Here is an 18917-nt window from a genome sequence, read left to right on the forward strand (position 1 = left end):
AATATACATAAGATCTGCCAATTCCTTGACTAAATTCCATCTTAACATAGGCATGCCCCACTATATTTTTGTATCTGTTCCTTCCAACATTCTGATTAAATACAGAGCAGCCTCAGCCTAACTAGGGACAGCAGTAACCTCTTCTGGACAAAATGCTCCAAAGTCTTTGAAATTTCAGAAATTCTCAGCTCCCCTGGTTAGCTATTTTTAAGGCACATTGTGATGGCTTCAAACTGAAAGACCAGTAATCTGATCCAGTATGGCAATTCCAATTTTATGTATTAGTTCTGAAAACTCATAGCTGCCTAAGACTGAAGTTTGAAAGTAATTCCTTGTGACACTCAAGCATTAAGAATGATCTGACTATGTAGTTGACTAGGAAGATTTTGTACAGGGGAAAAATATACAACAAATTAAACCTTACAAATTGTCACATCAATACAGTTTCTGTACACTTCTAGGAAAGACTAGTTTAATACCAAAGAGATTTACATGATGTCTTAACATTTTCTAACCTGCCACCAGTTTGGGTCTTCCCGATTTACAATCTGAAGAATTTCACCCTTGGAAAACTTGAGCCCTGCTTCTTTGCATGGAATCAGGTTGTCATTGTATGGATTATAATCAAAGTGACACTTCACAAATACCTGAAAGAGATAATAAAACTGTAATAGCTTAAGACACTAGAATTCTAACAGTTTTTTAAATGCTTAGCAAATTCACTTGCTTATAACTTAATCCTTTGACCTCAGTAAAATACAGTCTACAGAGGACAATTTTTAAAAGACAACTAAACCTCTTATAGAGGTAAAAGCAGCGAGAACAATCAGGTATACATTATGGCACAAGTTTAATGTTGGTATAGCAGAGTACTAGCATGAACAGATCAACAGACTAAGCTTTAGAGCAGGGATTCTCAAACTTGGGTCCTCAGGTGTTATTGGACTTCAACTCCCATAATCCCCAGCCTCAGTGGCCTTTGGTTGGGGATTATGGGAGTTGAAGTCCAATAACACCTGAGGACCCAAGTTTGAGAATCACTGCTTTAGAGGTTTCACCAAAAAACCCCAAAAAACAACCACCACCACCAGATGGGAGCTCAAAATGCTGCCTAGGCAGGTGGGAGAGGTGTCTGATTTTTAAGGCAAGAAAAGTGTCTGGACTTAGGTCTGTGTGAGAACCCAAGACCTGCCCTCAAAAGAAATCCTGCCCCTTTATTCTAAGTGAGAACAGCAAGTTGAGCTGTGGCCAAAAACAAAATTAAAAAACCTACGCTCTGTACATGTTCAGTTGACCTAACCTTGCATTACTTGATATACCTGCTATGATAGATGTCATGGCAAGCCCAAGTCTGCTGGGTTTTAGAAAAAGGTGCAAGGCAGGCAGACCTTTGTGAATGTATTGTAATGTTTGGTTTACACTGATTCTCCTTGCCACCCCACCACCCCAAATCTATGCAATTGGTTTTATCCTAGATTTTCATTCAGCAGGTTATTGGAGTATATATGGATTCTTTAATATTTGAAGACTATAGAATTATGTTACTCTGTATTTTACTGGCTGACATCCAGACCAAAGCTAATGCTTTCAGAATATTTTGCTCTGCATAATTTAAGCATTTTTTCCTTCTGACAAAACATTCAGTTTGTTCAGAGATCTTCTTTCTGGAAAAACAGGCACACTTTTTATGTAATGGGCTTTTCTTCCCTACTGTGTGTATTTGGAGCTGGACCAAAGGACTCAGTCAACTGCACAGCACTGGCTTCCAAGCATTTGTTAGTATTGTATAGACTTCAAATATTTTTCTACATCATAGGCTTATAAAGCCAGGATAAAATTGTAACCCCATCAGACAAACAATATACGGACTATGCCAAGATTTAGGGTGGGGGGGAAGTCACAACAAATATAAGATGCATTATTCCAGCCATAAACTCTATACAGTGGACATTAGGCAGAGTATGAGCCAGTAAATGTAATAATCTGCTCCTTGAAGAGCAGACTTTAATGTGAAGCCCCCATGTAGAATTAAAAAAACACAATACCTTCAATGCAGGGGCTTTATGACCTGCTAAGTAGTTGTTGATGAACCATGATAGCAGATAATTGATTATTAAAAGGTATGAGCATGGTTGTGTTAACACAGTTTCTCAGTGTGTGGTGCATGTACCCCTAGGGGTACATGAGAGATAGCAGAGGATATACGATAAGGGGGGGGAGAGGAAAGATGTCCAGCAGGGGGGAGAGGGAGAGAGTGAGCCTGCTTGCTTTGGGGTCTGGTTAATGCTTAGAATTAGTCTCCTCCCCACCCCCCACTTAACGCCTCTCTTTCCCCATCTTCACGCCTCTCTTTCCCAATCTGTCCTCCTCTTAAAATGATCACAAAAAATTCAATGCAGCATGTAATGCATAGCATTTTATATTTCCAAGGAAATAATCTGGCATTCTGCACTTTGCATGGCATTGGGTTCAGCCCTCCTAACTTTGGTCAACATCACTTCTGGCCCAGGTACACACTTGAGTTGTGCACCCTGGTGTAAAGTGTGGCAACCCTACCCACACTAAATTTGACTTGTGCTACTTCACAGACACACACACACTCCTTCCAACATATGGTGCACATTAATGCAAATACAAAATCCACTGGAAAAACAGAAGTACTTGATTTATTTCAGAAGTTAGGGTGTTAACTTGCTACTTAAAAGTACACAGTAAACAAAAAACATTGTCTGGATTATCTATTGGCAGTGCCTAATTACACCAAAATCTGAACATTATGCTTTCTTCAAATAACTTCAAATCAAGAACAATGCTACTGACCTGTTGGGGAATAATATTATCTCTGTAGCTAGGAAGAATCTTCAGCGTGACGCTACCACTAATATTCTTTAGAAGTTCTTGCAACTCTTTTGGATTGTTTCCAACTTCATGACCATTAACCTCTTTAATGATATCACCGACATGTAAAAGACCTTGTCGATCTATCATTCCTCCATGAAGGATTCTTGCAATTACCAGGTCATTATTCTCAACTCTAAAGGTAACACCCTAAAAAAAAAAATTGAAGGGCATAAACATCAGAGTAGTCTAACATATGTATCTCGTTACAAAACTAGAATATTTTAAAACTCTGGCTTCTTTTTCTAACATGAAATAATTCAACATGAAATAATTGCTAAAAGTTCTATCTTCTTATAGACCTGAAATCCCAGCACAATTTGATTAGTTTAACGTACACCATTATCACACACAAGTCAGCTCTGACCTTATCTAGTCTGCTCATGTATGCAAACGATGGACCTCTCAAGAAATATCTGTCTCATCTGCTTTAAGCAACACACACACACACACACACACACACACACACACACACACACACACACACACTTAACAGTCCTGAATGTTCAAGTACTGAGTAACGAGTCTCTAGAAAGTTTTCCTTTCTCCACCTTCTAAGCTGTAGCTTCAACTCAGAATGCATTACATTTTGATAGCTTTGTTGAGAGGGGAGCAAGCTCTGTATACACAAACGGGTCAAGTATTCCTTCCTCCATATTTAGATGAGATGAAAACACAAACTACCATGAAATACTCACTAGTGGCTCCCCTGCTCTTTTGTGAATGCCAAGTATTCGAATGGCATCTACTGGTACTATCTGATTGTTCACTGAAGAGTTATTCATTTCTGGGCTAGAAGGAGGAGACTCATAACATTTTGATGCCACAATATCATGGGCTTCCAAGAGTGACTGCAAAGAAAGAGAGATATACAATGGGTCAATTGATGCAGTTAATGAAATTACTTTTGTTTAAACTTAAGTGATTACTACCCTCAATATAGTCAGAGGGGAAGGATTTCTGTGACCCTCCCCCAAGGAACCCAATGAGGTTCTCCAACACTTGGAAGAAAAATAAACTCCTCAGTATTTGTATGGAACAAGTGAAGACTGCAAGCTCAAGTCACGTGATAATGTTAGCTCATCCTTCTTACTGGTTTTCATTTTAAGCTCCCCCACCCCAATTTTTTTTTTTAATGTATACAGGCCCCAAATCAGAGAAAGTCAGTCATGTTTAAATCCTAATGAAATCCATTAGACAAGTTGGTCATGATCAACAAGAGTCCCACTGATTTCAGACAGAACTTAAGCACAGATAACTTTCTGACTTGAAGACAAAGTGTTTATTATCTTTAGATAAATGAACACTTCCTGCAATGTTATAAATGTTGTCAGTTAACAGAAGTATTTTTTTTTAATGGCTAAGATTGGAAAGTAGTGCTTTACCAGAAAATGTGGCTCCTTCAGTATACCAACCAATTCCGCAATATTTTCATCTTTGTTTATTAATGGACTGATATCTTCAAGAATCTCATTTACCAATTCCAGATTGTTGTCACTTACAGCCTCAAGTTTAGAATCTTCCAGTCGCTCATGAGCCTGTGAGGATCACAGAACACACACTTATGCTAACAGGAATAATCAATATAAACTGTTCCATTGAGTTACCATTTATATCATGAGGCCCCCTCTGTGTCTTGAGAACAAGTCTTCTATTTTGCCCATTGTATTGCTTCTACTGCAAGATTTAAAGAAAGACAAGCTAGGATCTGCATACCAAGACACAGGGCATTTTGAAGAAACAGTCTTCCAGTGAGTATCCCTAAACTTTAATATTAAACAAACAAAGACACAAGTTTATATTCTGAACAGATATACGAAGGCTGGGGTGGGGGGGAGAATGAAAAAACTGGAAAAGACCCCTTATGATTTTGTATTTTATTTTTAGAATGCATAACACGATTTTCAAGGCGTGGCTTAAAACAGTCACAATCTGCCCACCATGCTCTCAAAATGCTTTCCAATAACTGTAATATGAAGATGCAGTGCATAAAAATGAAAACTAACTACAGTTCTAATCCTTTATACTACAGAGCAGGAATTGTCAATCAGGAGTACCCAAAGCCCTGGGACCACTTCAAAGCCTCACAGCAGGTATATGGAGCCCTCCTACCTCCACAGTGGCTCCTGAGCAGAGGGCTCATCTCACAAGCCAAGTCCTCTCTAGGAGGAGAGAGTCTCAAGCAACATCCCTCCTACATGCTCAGGCTCAGTCCACCCACTCCCTCAACCTGACTGACAGGCTCAGCAGTGAGGGAAATGCTCACCGATTCTCAGTAATAGCATTTCCTTGCTGTTGAATTTATCAGTCAGGCTGCGGGAATGAGCCTGAACACATAGCCAGCTAGTAATGAGGGAAAAGGCCATGCTGTGGAGCCCTCAGCATGGAAATGCTACAAAGCTCTGGCCACGAAGCTGGACCTAGGAGAAAGCCACTGATTTCCTTTTGCTTGCTTAAATTAGGGCAGATTTGTCTCGTATTTTCTTGCCACCAGCTTCATCAGGCAAAAAAGAAAGAGGCGATTCCTCAGAGGTCTCCAGATTACTCCTTACTAATAAGTGAGGCTCATCACTGACCGGGCAAAGTAGTTTTGTGTAGATTACACTGCTAGGAAAATTCAAGAAAAGAAATCCAGGAAGCCCTCTAATATTGTGGGGGAGAGTTTGTGGAAATTGCAATATTGGACAGCTTGACTTAATAAAAAAAGTGGGGTTAGGTTCCTTAGCTAAACAATCCACTCTCATGGCAAGAGTAGAAGGAGAAGCCTGTGCAGGGAGAGTGGCTATTTAAACTTTAAACCTCCCCACATGTCAGCTGGGAAACATGGGGAGGTGCACAGTTTAAATAGCCACTTTCCCTACACTTCTTAGTCGACTTGTAGGGAGGTTTAAAGAAATGGCACAAGAGGCAATGGAGCAGACTGCTCCTCTCACAACACTTCTTTAAATTTCCCCACATACCAGCTGGGTGGGCTATTTAAACTGTATACCAATTTAATTAGGTAAAGTAAGGCTCCCACACAGTGGTTTTCTTTGGTAGAATACAGGAGGGGTTTACCATTGCCTCCTCCCGCACAGTACGAGATGATGCCTTTTAGCATCTTCTTATATCGCTGCTGCCTGATATAGTACCAGTGGGGATTCTAATCAGCAACCTTCTGCTTGTTAGTCAAGCATTTCCCCGCAGTACCACTTAAGGTGAGACCAATTTAATTAGGGAGGTTGAAAACCGCAAATAAAAACAGGTTGCTTACCTGTAACTGATGATCTGGGAGTGATCCATTGACATTCATAATAGTGGGTTCTGTGCCTGCGCAGAACCATCTGGGTGGAATTCATTAGCTTCTAATGATGCCAAAATCTGCCTCGTGCACGTGCGGCAGGTCTGTTATTTTCAGCAATTAGGCACTATTTTGCCACAGTTCCTGGATGGCTGCCCATCTGAATGACAGACGTCAGTCCAACTCAACCTAAGTTTTTGTTTTTTATTTTTTAAAAAGTAGGCAAATTAGTAGGTTAGAGTGCTGGACCAGGACCGGGGAGACTCAAGTTCAAATCCCCATTCAGCTATGATACTTGCTGGGTGATTCTGGGCCAGTCACTTCTCTCTGAGCCTAACCTACTTCACAGGGTTGTTGTGAGGAGAAACTCAAGTATGTAGTCCACTGCTCTGGGCTCCTTGGAGGAAGAACGGGATATAAATGTAAAAAATTAAAAAAATTAAATATAACGACTTCTGCTTACTGCAGTGGGGAGGCTAGAGATAAGCTCCATTGTTCAATTGGTTTACTCACAGGGGGATATAAATTGTTTATACTCTTAAGGGACCTTTTGCAATCTGGGTGGGAAAATATGGTTTTCAACCAGAAGGATGAGAAGATATGGCAGCCAGGTGTACTTTTATGGAAACATTGACTAAGCCTTGTGTTTTCAAGTCAGTCAAGTATAGAAGCACATGTCAGATTGATGCTGTTTCCAGTGTGAAGTTATGCCTCACAGCATTGATGGTGATCCAAGCAGTAGGTGATGGCGTCTTGAATGGAATCCCCTCCTGTAAGTTGGCTTGTATGACCTGAGAGAGGTCAGGGCGTACTCTGGAACAGTCAGATGCATAAATGGATTGTCTACATTTGGCTGGAAGGCAGACAGATACCACAGGTGTAGCTTCTGCAGTTGTAGACATGCATATTGGATGGTTGACATGCAGGAAGCCATAAGGCCTAGTAGTCTCTGGACAGTGTGTGCTTTCTGTACTGGAGTCGTCCAAGAAGACAGGATTAGAGTCACAATTTGCTTGTAGTGGCTCAGCGGCAAGAACATATGAGCATCCGCAAAAAGTAATTATAGTGAAACGCATGTATTTCCTCTGATTGTTCTCAATACTGATGTGAAAGTATGCATCCTTGAGGTAGGAGTGTACTTTATGCCTGTGCAGATTGGCAGAGTCTTAAACTCTATTTCATAACTGGTGTTGATTATGCAGAACACCCAGTGATCCAATGTTATGTGGTGCCATGCCAATGCATGACTTGCCAGCTTGATGGTAGAAGTGGCATTGATGGAAAGTGTTGGCAGCTAGATGGTTGAAGCTACACGGATGGAGAGTGGTGATGGACTGACACACAGATCAAATATGCTATTTGGTCTGATCAGCAATCATAGAATGGGAGTCCTGTGTACGAAGTAGAAATGGATGTAAATGATTTTGCAGTGAAATTTGATTTTTTAAAAAAGTTTTCTTATACTGGAATCGGAGTCATTGCAAAATAGGCCTTTTTCATCAAAGGGCAAAGTTTCTATTTTGTCCTTCAAGTCTTGTTGGAGATTGGTGGAGTGCATCCATGCATGTCTGCATGAACTAATTGCAGTAGCTAATGTTCTAGACTCAGTCTCTGCTAAGTGTTTGGCATTACTCAGTAGTTGGCGAGTAGTTGAAGTGGTTTTAGCATAGATTTCTGCAAAATGTTTTTGAAAATCCTCAGGTGATAGAGGATTGGTCACGGAAAAGGGAGTCCCATAAGGAGCAATTAAATTTTATCAAACAAACAACATAGTTGGCTATTTTTAATGAAAGGCAAGCAGTGGAGTAAGCCTTTCAGCCCAAAACGTCTAGTTTGCGGCCCTCCTCTTCAGCAGGAATTGTGTGTCTTCGTCCTGATTTTGAGGTGCAGGCACAATCAATCACCAATAAGTTTGGTGTTGTATGTTTCATCAGATATTCATTGTCTCCCTCCTGTATCCTATACAGGCTTTCCAAATGCCTGGATTTAGGAGTTGATGTCTGAGAACAGTCCAAGCTGACTGTGCCATCTTTGAGATTACAGGTAGCATTGGTAAGAAAACTGGTTGTAAACTTGAAGTACTCATAAAATCGCAGATTGGATCTTTAAAGTCTGGTGTTTTCTTTTTCAATTCCAAGCCCAACATAAATGCCATCTCCACTATCTGTTAGTGATAAGATCTTAGCTCCTCGGTGGGAAAAATGGAAGGAGCAGTGGTGGGGAGGTGGGACAGAAAAATGCTCTATGGAATCTGAATCCAAGCTAGAAGAATCAGAATCATAGGCATCATCAGAAGAGATCAAAACGTCTGATTGGATAGTAGAGAGTGCCATTACAGTTGTAAGTACCATCTTGGTAGTAGTTCTGCTGGTATTGGACAAGTCTGGGTGCCAATAGCAGCACTATGCTTTGGTGCAGGTAATATAGGTAGAGCACTAGGTAAAGGAAGATGATTATCGATCCTTGGTGGAGTAACTTGAGTGGCTGTCTGCACTAAATTACTGGATGCACATCTATGGGCTTTCCAAAGTTTAAATTCATAGTTGTCGAAGGGAAGTCACGGGGACTCAACCACATGGTATTGAGAAGAATCACCCCAGCCATCTTCAGAGAGAAGACCCTGGGTAATCGTGAAGTCATTTAGAGACCTCCAAGCAGAGGCTCGAGTCTTAGTGGGAATATGACCCATGGTAGGCTGACAAAATAATGGTTGTACTAGTGCTTGAAATGCAGTCGAGGAGACTGGACCAGTTAGTATGGGGCGAGCGGGAGGCATCGATGTAGTTTTGGGAATTGAGATTAGAACCCGCCTCAACATCAGCCTCATCATTAAGTTCTTGGCTAAGGAAGTCCTTTAAAGAAGAGGCTGATGGCGTACTCTCATTCGATTCCAATAATGAGATAAGGTTGTGTGCCATCTTGGGATCTAAAGTTGCATCCATCTGCCTGGCTTCAGTGATGACATCAAAGATCACTGGAGACTGTGCTGGTGGTGTATGCTCTCAATGTCATGGAGTCTGAGCCCTCAGCGTCGACAGCGACTGATGTTGTGCCGGCGCTGGTGAAAACGAGGCCACTTGAGGTAGAGTGGTCGAATTCAGAAATCAATATTGAGTATTCAGTGTCAAGATCGAAGTGGAGGGATGCATCGACATTGGTACTGATGCTGATGTCGTAGCTAGTGAAATCAAATGGAAGGAGTCCAAAGCAGAAGGGCTCAATCCCAATGGAGGTGGAGACATCAACACCAGTTGCAATCTCGTAGGGGATGGCATTGATGCACTCAATGTTGTAGCAGGTGCTGACTGGGTAGAGGCTGGATGTTGAGAGCTCTTATTGTGATGTTTCTGTGGGGCAGGTTCATCTGTGTCTTCATCAGAAGATCTATGCTTCTTTTTGTGCTTATGTCGATGGGAGGACTCCTCCTTTGATGGTGGCACAGGTGCTCTGAAAACATCATCAGCCTTGGAAATGGACGCTCCCAATGTTGTGGGTTTAGACTGCATTTAAGATAAAACCCATGACACTGACCTCAAGACTGACAGTGATGGAGAGAGAGGTTGAGGGAGATCAAGGCATGGTGACACTGATCTTAAGGCGTCCTCATACAGCGCTGCCTGCAAACAAAGAGCCTGATTCTTAAGAGTCTGGCCGGAGAATAAGGTGCAGATTTTGCACAAGCTAGTGCCATGGTGTTCTCCCAAACAGAGCAGGCAAAGATCATGCCAGTCCACGGAAGGCAGTTTTCCCTTGCACTTTCCACACCTTTTAAAGGTCTTTTTAACGTCTATGGGGGGAAAAAATACCAAACAGGGAAAGGAAGGATAGAGAGGAATCAGGATAAATAGGAGGTAAGAATACCGAGCCGATATCCGATATATAGTAAGAATAGTTAAAGTATTCCAAGATCAAAGCCAATAATCTACGTATTTCAAACTAAGCTGATGTCCACAAAACACAGAGAATAGGGGTAAACTGTCCGATATAAAGCTGAAGTAAATAATGATACTTTTTCTGTTTAGAACAGTAAAGAAGCTATCTAAGGAGCCACGCCACCGAGGTGCAAACATTGGAAAGGAACTGAGGCAAAATGTGCCTAACCCCCTAAAATAACAGACATGCTGCTCACACACGAGGCAGATTTTGAGGCCACGAGGAGCTAACAAATTCCACTCGGATGATCCTGCGCAGGCACAGAACCCACTATTGTGAATCAAAGTGGCAATGGATCATGATCCAGATCCAAAACTATCCCCCAAGGTAACTAAATTGGTTTACAGGGACGTGGTCCACGAAAGGGTGAAACCGCTATTCGAGAGCAAGCTGTATATAGCATAGTTTTTATTAATGTGCTTGCAAAAGGGAAGTAAAACAACAATTTGAAATTTGCAGGATTTCAACTTCAAACATTCATTTTATTAAATTACCACCATATATGGTAAATTTGAATCTGAGAAAGATCTGCTTCTCTTGGGCATGTTGTCATTTTGGAATTATTGATTTGATTATTGAGTTTTAAAAATCTGCTGAGAACAGGATTATATTCAGAATTCCTTCTTTAAAATATTTATTTATTAATTTATTTAAATTTATATACCGCCTTTCATTAAAAACAATCCCAAGGTGGTTCACATAGAAAAATTAACACAAGACTATAACAATTACACAATTAAAATATTAAGCTAAAATAAAACAGAAATCTAACTAAAAAGATTTAAAAATACATACATAAAATAACCACACAAAATAAAATGCAGCAGCAGTGGAGACAATCACATAAAAGCCTGGGTAAAAAGCCAAGTTTTCACATGCTTTCTAAAAGCCATGATGGAGACCGAGGAGCGAACAGCCATTGGGAGAGCATTCCAGAGTCTGGGGACAGCAACAGAGAAGGCCCTGTCCCACGTGCACAACAGCTGAGCCTCCCTCATTGTCAGCACCTGGAGCAGAGCCCCTTCAGATGACCTTGTCAAGTGGGCAGCAACCCTTGGGAGCAGGCGGTCCCTCAGGTATCCCAGGCCCAAACCATTAAGGGCTTTAAAGATCAAAACCAGCACCTTGAATTGGACCCAGAAACTAGGGCCTAGGGCCCATCTTTATTTGTGAATTGTTGCCTGCCTGCCTGCCCTCCTGATTCAATGCTAATGTCATCTCACTTCAGTCCAGGTTTTAAGTTTTAATTGAATATGCACTTTTGCTGCTAACTGATATCATGATTTGTTAGGCCAACACATACATAAAGGAAGACCTCGATATTTGCAAGAGTTCTGTTCCATGGAATATCGAGGCATTGATTGAATGGGGAATTGGGGGTTAGGTTCCCGGTTGCTAGGAAAATGAGGTTAAAATGCAGAATTTTAGCCAAAAAAACTGGGGGGACGACTGGGGGGGAAGCTCCCTTACCATGCTTTGCTCCTTCCTCCGTGTCACACTGTGCCCCCAGAATGCCAAAAAATCAATGTGTGTGTTGTTGTTTTTTAAATGACCTCTGTGGTCATTTCCGGCCACCTCCAACCCACGGATACACAGGGTCAACATATTTTTTGTTGGTTATTTTCATGTATGCCACGGCCAGGTTCTTTTTCCCAGTGGTGGATACACAAAAGACTTTTTTGATATTAATAGTGCTGATTTTTATGTACTTGGTTGTGATATATATTGTATTATTTTGTTAGGGGTGTGTGTGTGGATGTGTTTGTTTTTGCGGGGGGTGGGAACAGCATCCAGACTAAGTTAGTCCAGATTGAATCCCATTGAATTTAATGAGACTAAGGTTAGCCATGATTTGTCTCACTAATTTCAATGGTACTTAGTCATGACAAACTTAATCAGTTACTTCACATTACAGGGCTACAGTTAGTCAGTCATGTTTATTTACGGTCATAGACCAAAATTTACATACATAATAATACACGTAATATAGTAATAATATATACATAATATAATCAGGAACATGGACTCATCCTAATCAGCAATTTCCCGTTAGCATAATCTGATTTACCATCTGTTGTCTAGCCTTCTTAGCTGCCTCACAGAACTTAGCAACTTTAAATGTTACTTCCTCCTTCTGATCTGAGAGCAGATAGTTGACATTAAAATGCATCTGTATGCCCTGGGAAATCAGTCAGTAAGGAGGAAATATAACAAGTTCGTAAGTCCCTATAAAAAAGACAGCGGAGTAAGATATGGAAGATAGACTCCTGTTCTCCAGAGCCACAAGGACATAGTCTCTGTTCTTTTGGGATCCCTCTAAATTTACCTTCTAATTCAGCTGAAGGTAGCACATTAAATCTGGCCAGTGTAAACATCCTGCGATATTTAGTGATAGTAATCTTACCCAGGTAATTCGCAGGTTTAGTATTATACATTTTTAAACCTAGGAAAACTTCTTTAGAGATTAAAGATCGATCAGTCTGCATTTCCATATCATAGATCCGCTGCTTTAATATCAGTCTCGCGTGACAGAAACCCATTTCTAATAGACCATCCAGGCTAAAGCCATATAAACTTATTTGGTGAGATATTGACTGCTTCCAACTAGAATTAAATTTATCAATAAAAATTAAGTGAGCAAGGCCTGTAGAAAAGAAAGACAATCTCAACCAGAAGCTGAGAATGGAAAACCACATCCGGGCTTCCATCTTAGGCATGCCAGTTTCCATCCTCAATATTACATTGGGAACACATCTAGGGATCTGTAGAATAGATCTCAGAAACTTTGTCTGAACTATCTCTAGTGGAGTACAGTTAGTATACGGGCCCAACTGTGACCCATAAAGCAACTGAGAGCAGGCTTTAGCTGTAAATAACTTAAGGGCAGCTGGTACAAATTGAGCCCCATCTTGGTGGAAATATGATTGAATGGCCAATGCCGATTTACGTGCATTTTGGGTAACGTATTGCAGATGTGCTTGGCGTTTCGTAGAGGCCTGGAAAACAACCCCTAGATATTTAAAGATCTTAACCTGTTCTAGTTTATGTCCAGCCAAAGACCATTTCAAGGTCTTTGGATGTTTAGCAAAGGCCATAATTTTGGTCTTGCTATAATTGATTTCCAGAGCGTATTCATGGCAAAAAGAGGGCTACAGTTATGAGAGAGAGAATAAGAGAGTGTGTGCTGGGAGAATAATGAGTTTCTTCCTTCTCTAGTCCAGAGAAACCTGACAGGAAGACTGTTCTAGTCTTCCTGTCTAATAAAATATAATAAAGGTTTTATTTACTTTAACAGGACTTGACAAATCTCAGACACTAGGGATCCTAGAAACTTGACTGTGCTGTCTAAATCAGGATAGGTAATTTAATAAAATCTGGATGTGTCTCAGGCAGCCTTGTTTCCGATACTTGTAAAGGGGATAAAAAGTACCTCCCCCCACCACAACATCTGTTACTAAATCCAGTAATTTTTCCAAGTCTCCATTGTCTGGATTCTAAATTTTGGGGCTGGCTTGTAAATACAAAAACATTTTTCAAGGATACTACTAAGGTACTGGTTCTTATTTTCAACTGCTCCTCCCTAATTTTCAGCTAGCAAAATCTCAGACATGCTCACATACCTCAGCTTGCATGTTAATCTCTAGCACTAGATATCCTGGTCATTTTTTAAGGTATAACTAATACATTCTAGAAGTATACATGCTTTAGCGTTTAAAGAAATACATATATACTAGCTAAGCTGTTCATAACTCATTTTGAATATCTAAAATAGTAAGTTTAAATAGGATACAAGGTGCTTATTTTTGTATATTCAATTTTTACTTACATTTTTGTTTTTTCAAAAACATGTTTTGTTTCCTACCTCTATTAATACAAGTAAGGCACTATGATCAGCATAAAACTACTGAAGCAATAAGGCTTGTCTACACTATAGAAACCGTTTCCACAGTAATTTCCTCAACCCAGACAAATCCTGGGAAATGTAATTTTGTGATGGTTGTCAGTAATCTAAGTGCTTTTGGCACCCTCACTAAACAACAATTCCCACAAATCTTCAAGTGAAAGTCATGTAAGACAGACGTAAAACTGATAAATAGCATAGATTGGCCAATATTTCGCATAGATAGGCCAATAAAGTTGGCAAATAAAGCCCACTGTCTTCCTTATTACAAGTCCCACTACAAGAATCCAGACATTTGTCTTCCGCTTTATGATTGCAAAGACCTGTCAGTTTTTGTGTGACAGTAGTGCTACTTTCTATACCTGCATAAGTTCTTGAAAGCAATTCTAAGAAGGTGAATCTTATATCTCTTTCAGATTTCTAGCAGGTACAAACATTTCCCTAAGAAAAGCCTGCTATCCCTCCAGTAACATCAAATTGAAGAGTTCCCATATGGTAGTTTCAGTTCCTAAGCCATGTAGTTTTCTTTATAAAGCAATAGTCAGTTTGTCTTCTCATAATTCATTTGACTGTGCAACATGTATTTTTCTCCATCTTCTCAACAGCTAAAAGTTTGAGAAAAACAAATCAATGTCTTTTATTGAAATATATGACACAATATTGACAGCAATACTATTATTCAACAGTCATTTCCCCGAGCCAACCAAGATAAAAAGATTAGATTTAGAATTCTGAGTACACAATGGATTGTTTTTAGCAGCTTTTAAAGAAGGCCCACAGGTTTGGAACCATTCTGAACACCTCATCGAAATTACCAGACAAAATGCTCCCCCGAAAAAAGGCCTAAAATGATGATGTAACTTGGTATGCAAAAAGCCTAGAAGCATGTACTGACATGAATCACGCTCTTCCCAACTGGTGCCCTAGCAATAGGTAGGTAGTCCTCATTGCACATGGCCCCATTAAGTCATCACAAAATGGTCTAGAGACCTCAGTATGTCCAGCAACTCTCCATGTGCAAACTGAGACCTCTCCAACCAAACTTTATGTTACATTCTAGAGATAATATTAACAGACAGTGTGAGTTAGTTACCTTGGCAAGCGATCTTACAATAGGATTTTCCATAATTCCTTTCAAAAAAATAAGGTCTATTTCTTCAGCTCCTGTTGATGGTGGCAAATCCGTAAGGTTATCCAAAACTTGCTGCATTGCTGCTTGAAGAGGGGGAAAAAAATCAAAGAAAGCAACTGAGCAGGGGTGGTTTTTTTTTTTTTTTTTAAAGGTTTGAATAAGTTTAATGTGCCCATTTTTCTTGAATCTTAAATTGTAATACTTAAGGGCCAAACATACAGAAAAACAATTATTGGTTTTTCAAGACATATTTGTTGCTAGAACAGCCTGTTTGGGGGCTACAAACAGTACCCCACTAACTGCAGGCTTGCAGTCTCCATCTTGGCTATGAGCTCATGGGACTGTTAACTCTGCACATGCCCATATTTGGCAAAACTCTCAAGTTGGTTGCTTAGCACAAGCAAACATGGGGTAACTATTACCCAAGGTCAGTATAACAAGTGACTGCAAGGTATAACCCTATGGCCCCTCTCTTTTCAGAGAAGGAAGTGGCTGAGCAGATGCAAGTTAAGGAAAGAGGCTATATCTCAAGAGAATAGTAGAACTCCCTTTTCTTGGCATAAAGCACTGAGCTTGCCCATTCACTCCAGCCCACACAGGTTGCTCAAACCATTTCATTTTATTGTTCATTGAGATAACACCTAAAAGTAAAGGTAAAGTGTGCCGTTATGTCGATTTAGACTCCTACCAAAGAAAACCACAGGGCTCTGTGGGCGTCAGAATACAGGAGGGGTTTACTGTTGCCTCCTTCCAAGCAGTATGAAATGATGCCTTTCAGCATCTTCCTATATTACTGCTGCCCAATATAGTAAAAGCGGGGATTCGAACTGGCAACCTTCTGCTTGTTAGTCAAGCATTTCCCCACTATGCCACTAAAGGTGACTGAGATCACACAAATTTGTATTGCTTGATTTGATCACTGATAGGGGAGATCACACCTACCAGTGAGCAAATCAAGCAATATGAATTCTTTTGTCCACCTTGGATGTCTGCCCCAAGCAAGAAAGTGTGGCCAATGGATGGCCCGAAGCATGATTTTGCCTATTTCTAGCTCAAATGCCAGCTAATTGTGTGCTTTAGCCATACCATCAGCTACAGCTTTTGCTCTAGCCTTGATTCCAGCTCAAATCACAGTTTGGACCTGTCTCTAGACTCAAACCAAGCACCAGCTTGGCTGCCCTAGAGAACTGGACCCTAGAGACCCAACCACCTCTGGACTTTTCTTGGAACCAGACACTATCCCTGGCTTGTAGTGGCATGCTTGCCTCTCCTTTTCGCTCCCTTGTTCCTGTGAGGAGACCCACCAACGCACACTCCCTGCAAGTATGACCAACACACTACCAGATATTGGATTAGGTATAACTAATTGCCTATTTTCCTAACTCTCCTTGCTCCCTTCTCTTTTCCCTTTAAGTCTAAAGCTGCTCTTCAGGCCCTTTCTCTAGCCAGTTGATTCTGTAATAATTCGAGCCTTAAGCTAAAATGCCTCTTCATGAGATTCCAAATCAGCATTATTTGTTAATATTTTATTGCCTCCTTGCCTACTTAATCAATTTTTCTCTTCCTGTACCCCTAATTCCCTAATTCAATCTGATTGTATCACACTTCTGACTCCTCTTCATTTTCCAGACCAAAACTTTGCACAAAATGATACTCTAATGAACTGTTCCACCTAGTCATGCTGATCCCCCCACATTAGCCCAAAAGCCTGAGTTGAGTGTTAGCCAGCACACCAGAACAGTTTCATTAACATATTTCAACATTTGAAACAAGGCAGAATGCACATAAGAGTGCACAAGCAATTTAATCTTTGCATCGCTCCAGGGGTGCTCAATTTATCCCGTCCATAAAAAAATTCTTTGCGGCCAAAGTATGAGCACAGCTCCTATGTACTCTAACTTATCTAAGGTAGAAGCCATGCAATCTAAGTTCCTGAGGAACATTTTTCAGGTTCTCTGGTGTGTGCCCAGTGTTGTCCTTGATCTGGAAGCAGGACTGCTTAAAGTAAGAGGCCAGAGCATGGATTAATATCCTCGAATTCTGGTTGAAGCTGGTTTCCACCCTGCAGGTCTAGCTCCACTTGTGCTAAAGGATATCTATCACTCCAGGTAGAAAAGAGAGCTGGACAAAAGGCTGCATCATTATGGTTTCTCCCCTTTTGCACTGATAACTCGGGTATGAAAATGTCAGAGTCAAACTCAGACACAGAATATATGATATGGAGCGTCAAATTGATCAGGGCTCTATTCTTGTTGGTGTTCATTTGGGCAACCAAGTTCTAACTCTGCCAGATATCTAAACCAGATAACTGTGCCAAAATACTGCAGAGCTCTGACACAGGCACAATGCAATACCTTGCGAACAGCAGTCCTGGAAGGGAGATATTTTAAAAAAAACCCTAGAAAGAACATAATTGTCTCTGCAAATCAGGAGATATTGAAGCAACGGCTCATGTGCTCCTTTATTGCCAATTTTACCAAGAAATACAGCGTAAACATATAACCCCTTTTATTAGCTGCCATCCAGGTTCTACATATTCTTTTTATCTTAATTATCTTTTAACTGACCAGAATGATCTGAGAACTTATAATGTGGCTAAGTTCTGTTTGATAGCTAGTAAAATTCACCAGGAGTTTATTAAGAATCATTGTTAACTGTTCTTTATGCTTAACTATGTGCTTAACTCCTGTATCATAACCCTGTAGGCCATGTAGACTTTTTTCTTTGGGCTTCTGTTTGTAAACCGTAACAAAGTGATTGACTGAACACTTGAAACAAATTTTCAGGAACATGTAAGTGCACTGCGAAAAAGTTATAGTTATTGCTATTATTTTATACCCCACTTATCTTCCATGTTGAAAATTAAGGCAGCAATTGTGTTTCCCAGGTGTTCTTCCATTTAGCTGCTGGCCAGACCAAGCAAGATGGCTGTTTTGCATGACTATTACACCAACCACTAATGACTATTATAGAAATCACAAAATTCAAGCACACTTTTTGTATGTATTTATACAAATACTAATATAAAGTGTATAGAACATTTAACACAGTCTATATTTATTTATTTATTCGATTTGTGCCCCCCCCCAGACATATACATGTATTTGATGGCATTTTAAGAGACCCATATACCAGCATGTAAGTTCTAACTCTGACCAAATAAATCCTGATGCCAAACTAAACCAAAGTACATGAGACAGAAAAGAGAAGGTTCATCTCGCTTCATATTTTAGTGTTCAGAATGCCCTTTCAAAATCCCTAGCATATCAAGCAAAGAAGCCTTCATCCAAAAGAAAAGGAGGAAGAATGCAGAGTCCTGAAAAATCTAGAACACTGTTCTTCATTGCAAGGCCTGGCAGCTCCCATGGATCTCAAGTGTGACTCCCTAATTGTTTATTATGCCTGTGTGAAGCTTTGGCCGAAGCAGATTATTCCACACAGCTCCTCTGGCACCACAGTGAGGCAACCATTTCCACTGCACAGTGCTATGCTTTTCCCAGTGCTGGTAGGCTCCTTTAAGGGGAACAAAGCCCTCTCAAGTCCAAGCAGTATTTTGGAAGGTGTACACAGAGTGCTGGGAAGTGTAGTCTTTTATACTTGGTGGGGAAAGCACTGGGAAGAACTACTGTTCCAACACTCCGCACACAAGGGGCCTTGGCAGGTGGGGAGGGGGGAAGACTCCACTGGACCCCACACATGAAGAGAGCTCCATCCAAAGCATTGTTCAATATTTGAAATGATCAAATCAAATCCTTTTCACTGAAGGCAGTAAA

The 18917-nt window shown here is 40.5% G+C and overlaps 1 protein-coding gene across 6 annotated transcripts in view; it reads right to left on the bottom strand.

Annotated features, from left to right (window-relative positions):
- The window catches only part of PALS2 (protein associated with LIN7 2, MAGUK p55 family member), a 52787-nt gene that overhangs the window by 10750 nt on the left and 23120 nt on the right, over positions 1–18917 (bottom strand). For 2 of the 6 annotated variants that reach the window (XM_053266344.1, XM_053266343.1), the window contains exons 2-6: positions 15106–15224; positions 4284–4436; positions 3597–3749; positions 2821–3048; positions 516–647 (exon numbers count right to left, since the gene is read on the bottom strand). In XM_053266344.1, the coding sequence (XP_053122319.1) occupies positions 516–647; positions 2821–3048; positions 3597–3749; positions 4284–4436; positions 15106–15222 (783 nt within the window). In that variant the 5' untranslated portion in view covers positions 15223–15224. Of the gene's footprint in view, positions 1–515; positions 648–2820; positions 3049–3596; positions 3750–4283; positions 4437–14374; positions 14618–15105; positions 15228–18917 lie in introns of those variants that run through there. The other 4 variants (XM_053266347.1, XM_053266348.1, XM_053266345.1 and 1 more) reach the window with 4 other exon arrangements.

The sequence above is a fragment of the Hemicordylus capensis genome, chromosome 6 (genome assembly GCF_027244095.1).
Source record: "Hemicordylus capensis ecotype Gifberg chromosome 6, rHemCap1.1.pri, whole genome shotgun sequence".
Taxonomy (NCBI): Eukaryota; Metazoa; Chordata; class Lepidosauria; order Squamata; family Cordylidae; genus Hemicordylus; species Hemicordylus capensis.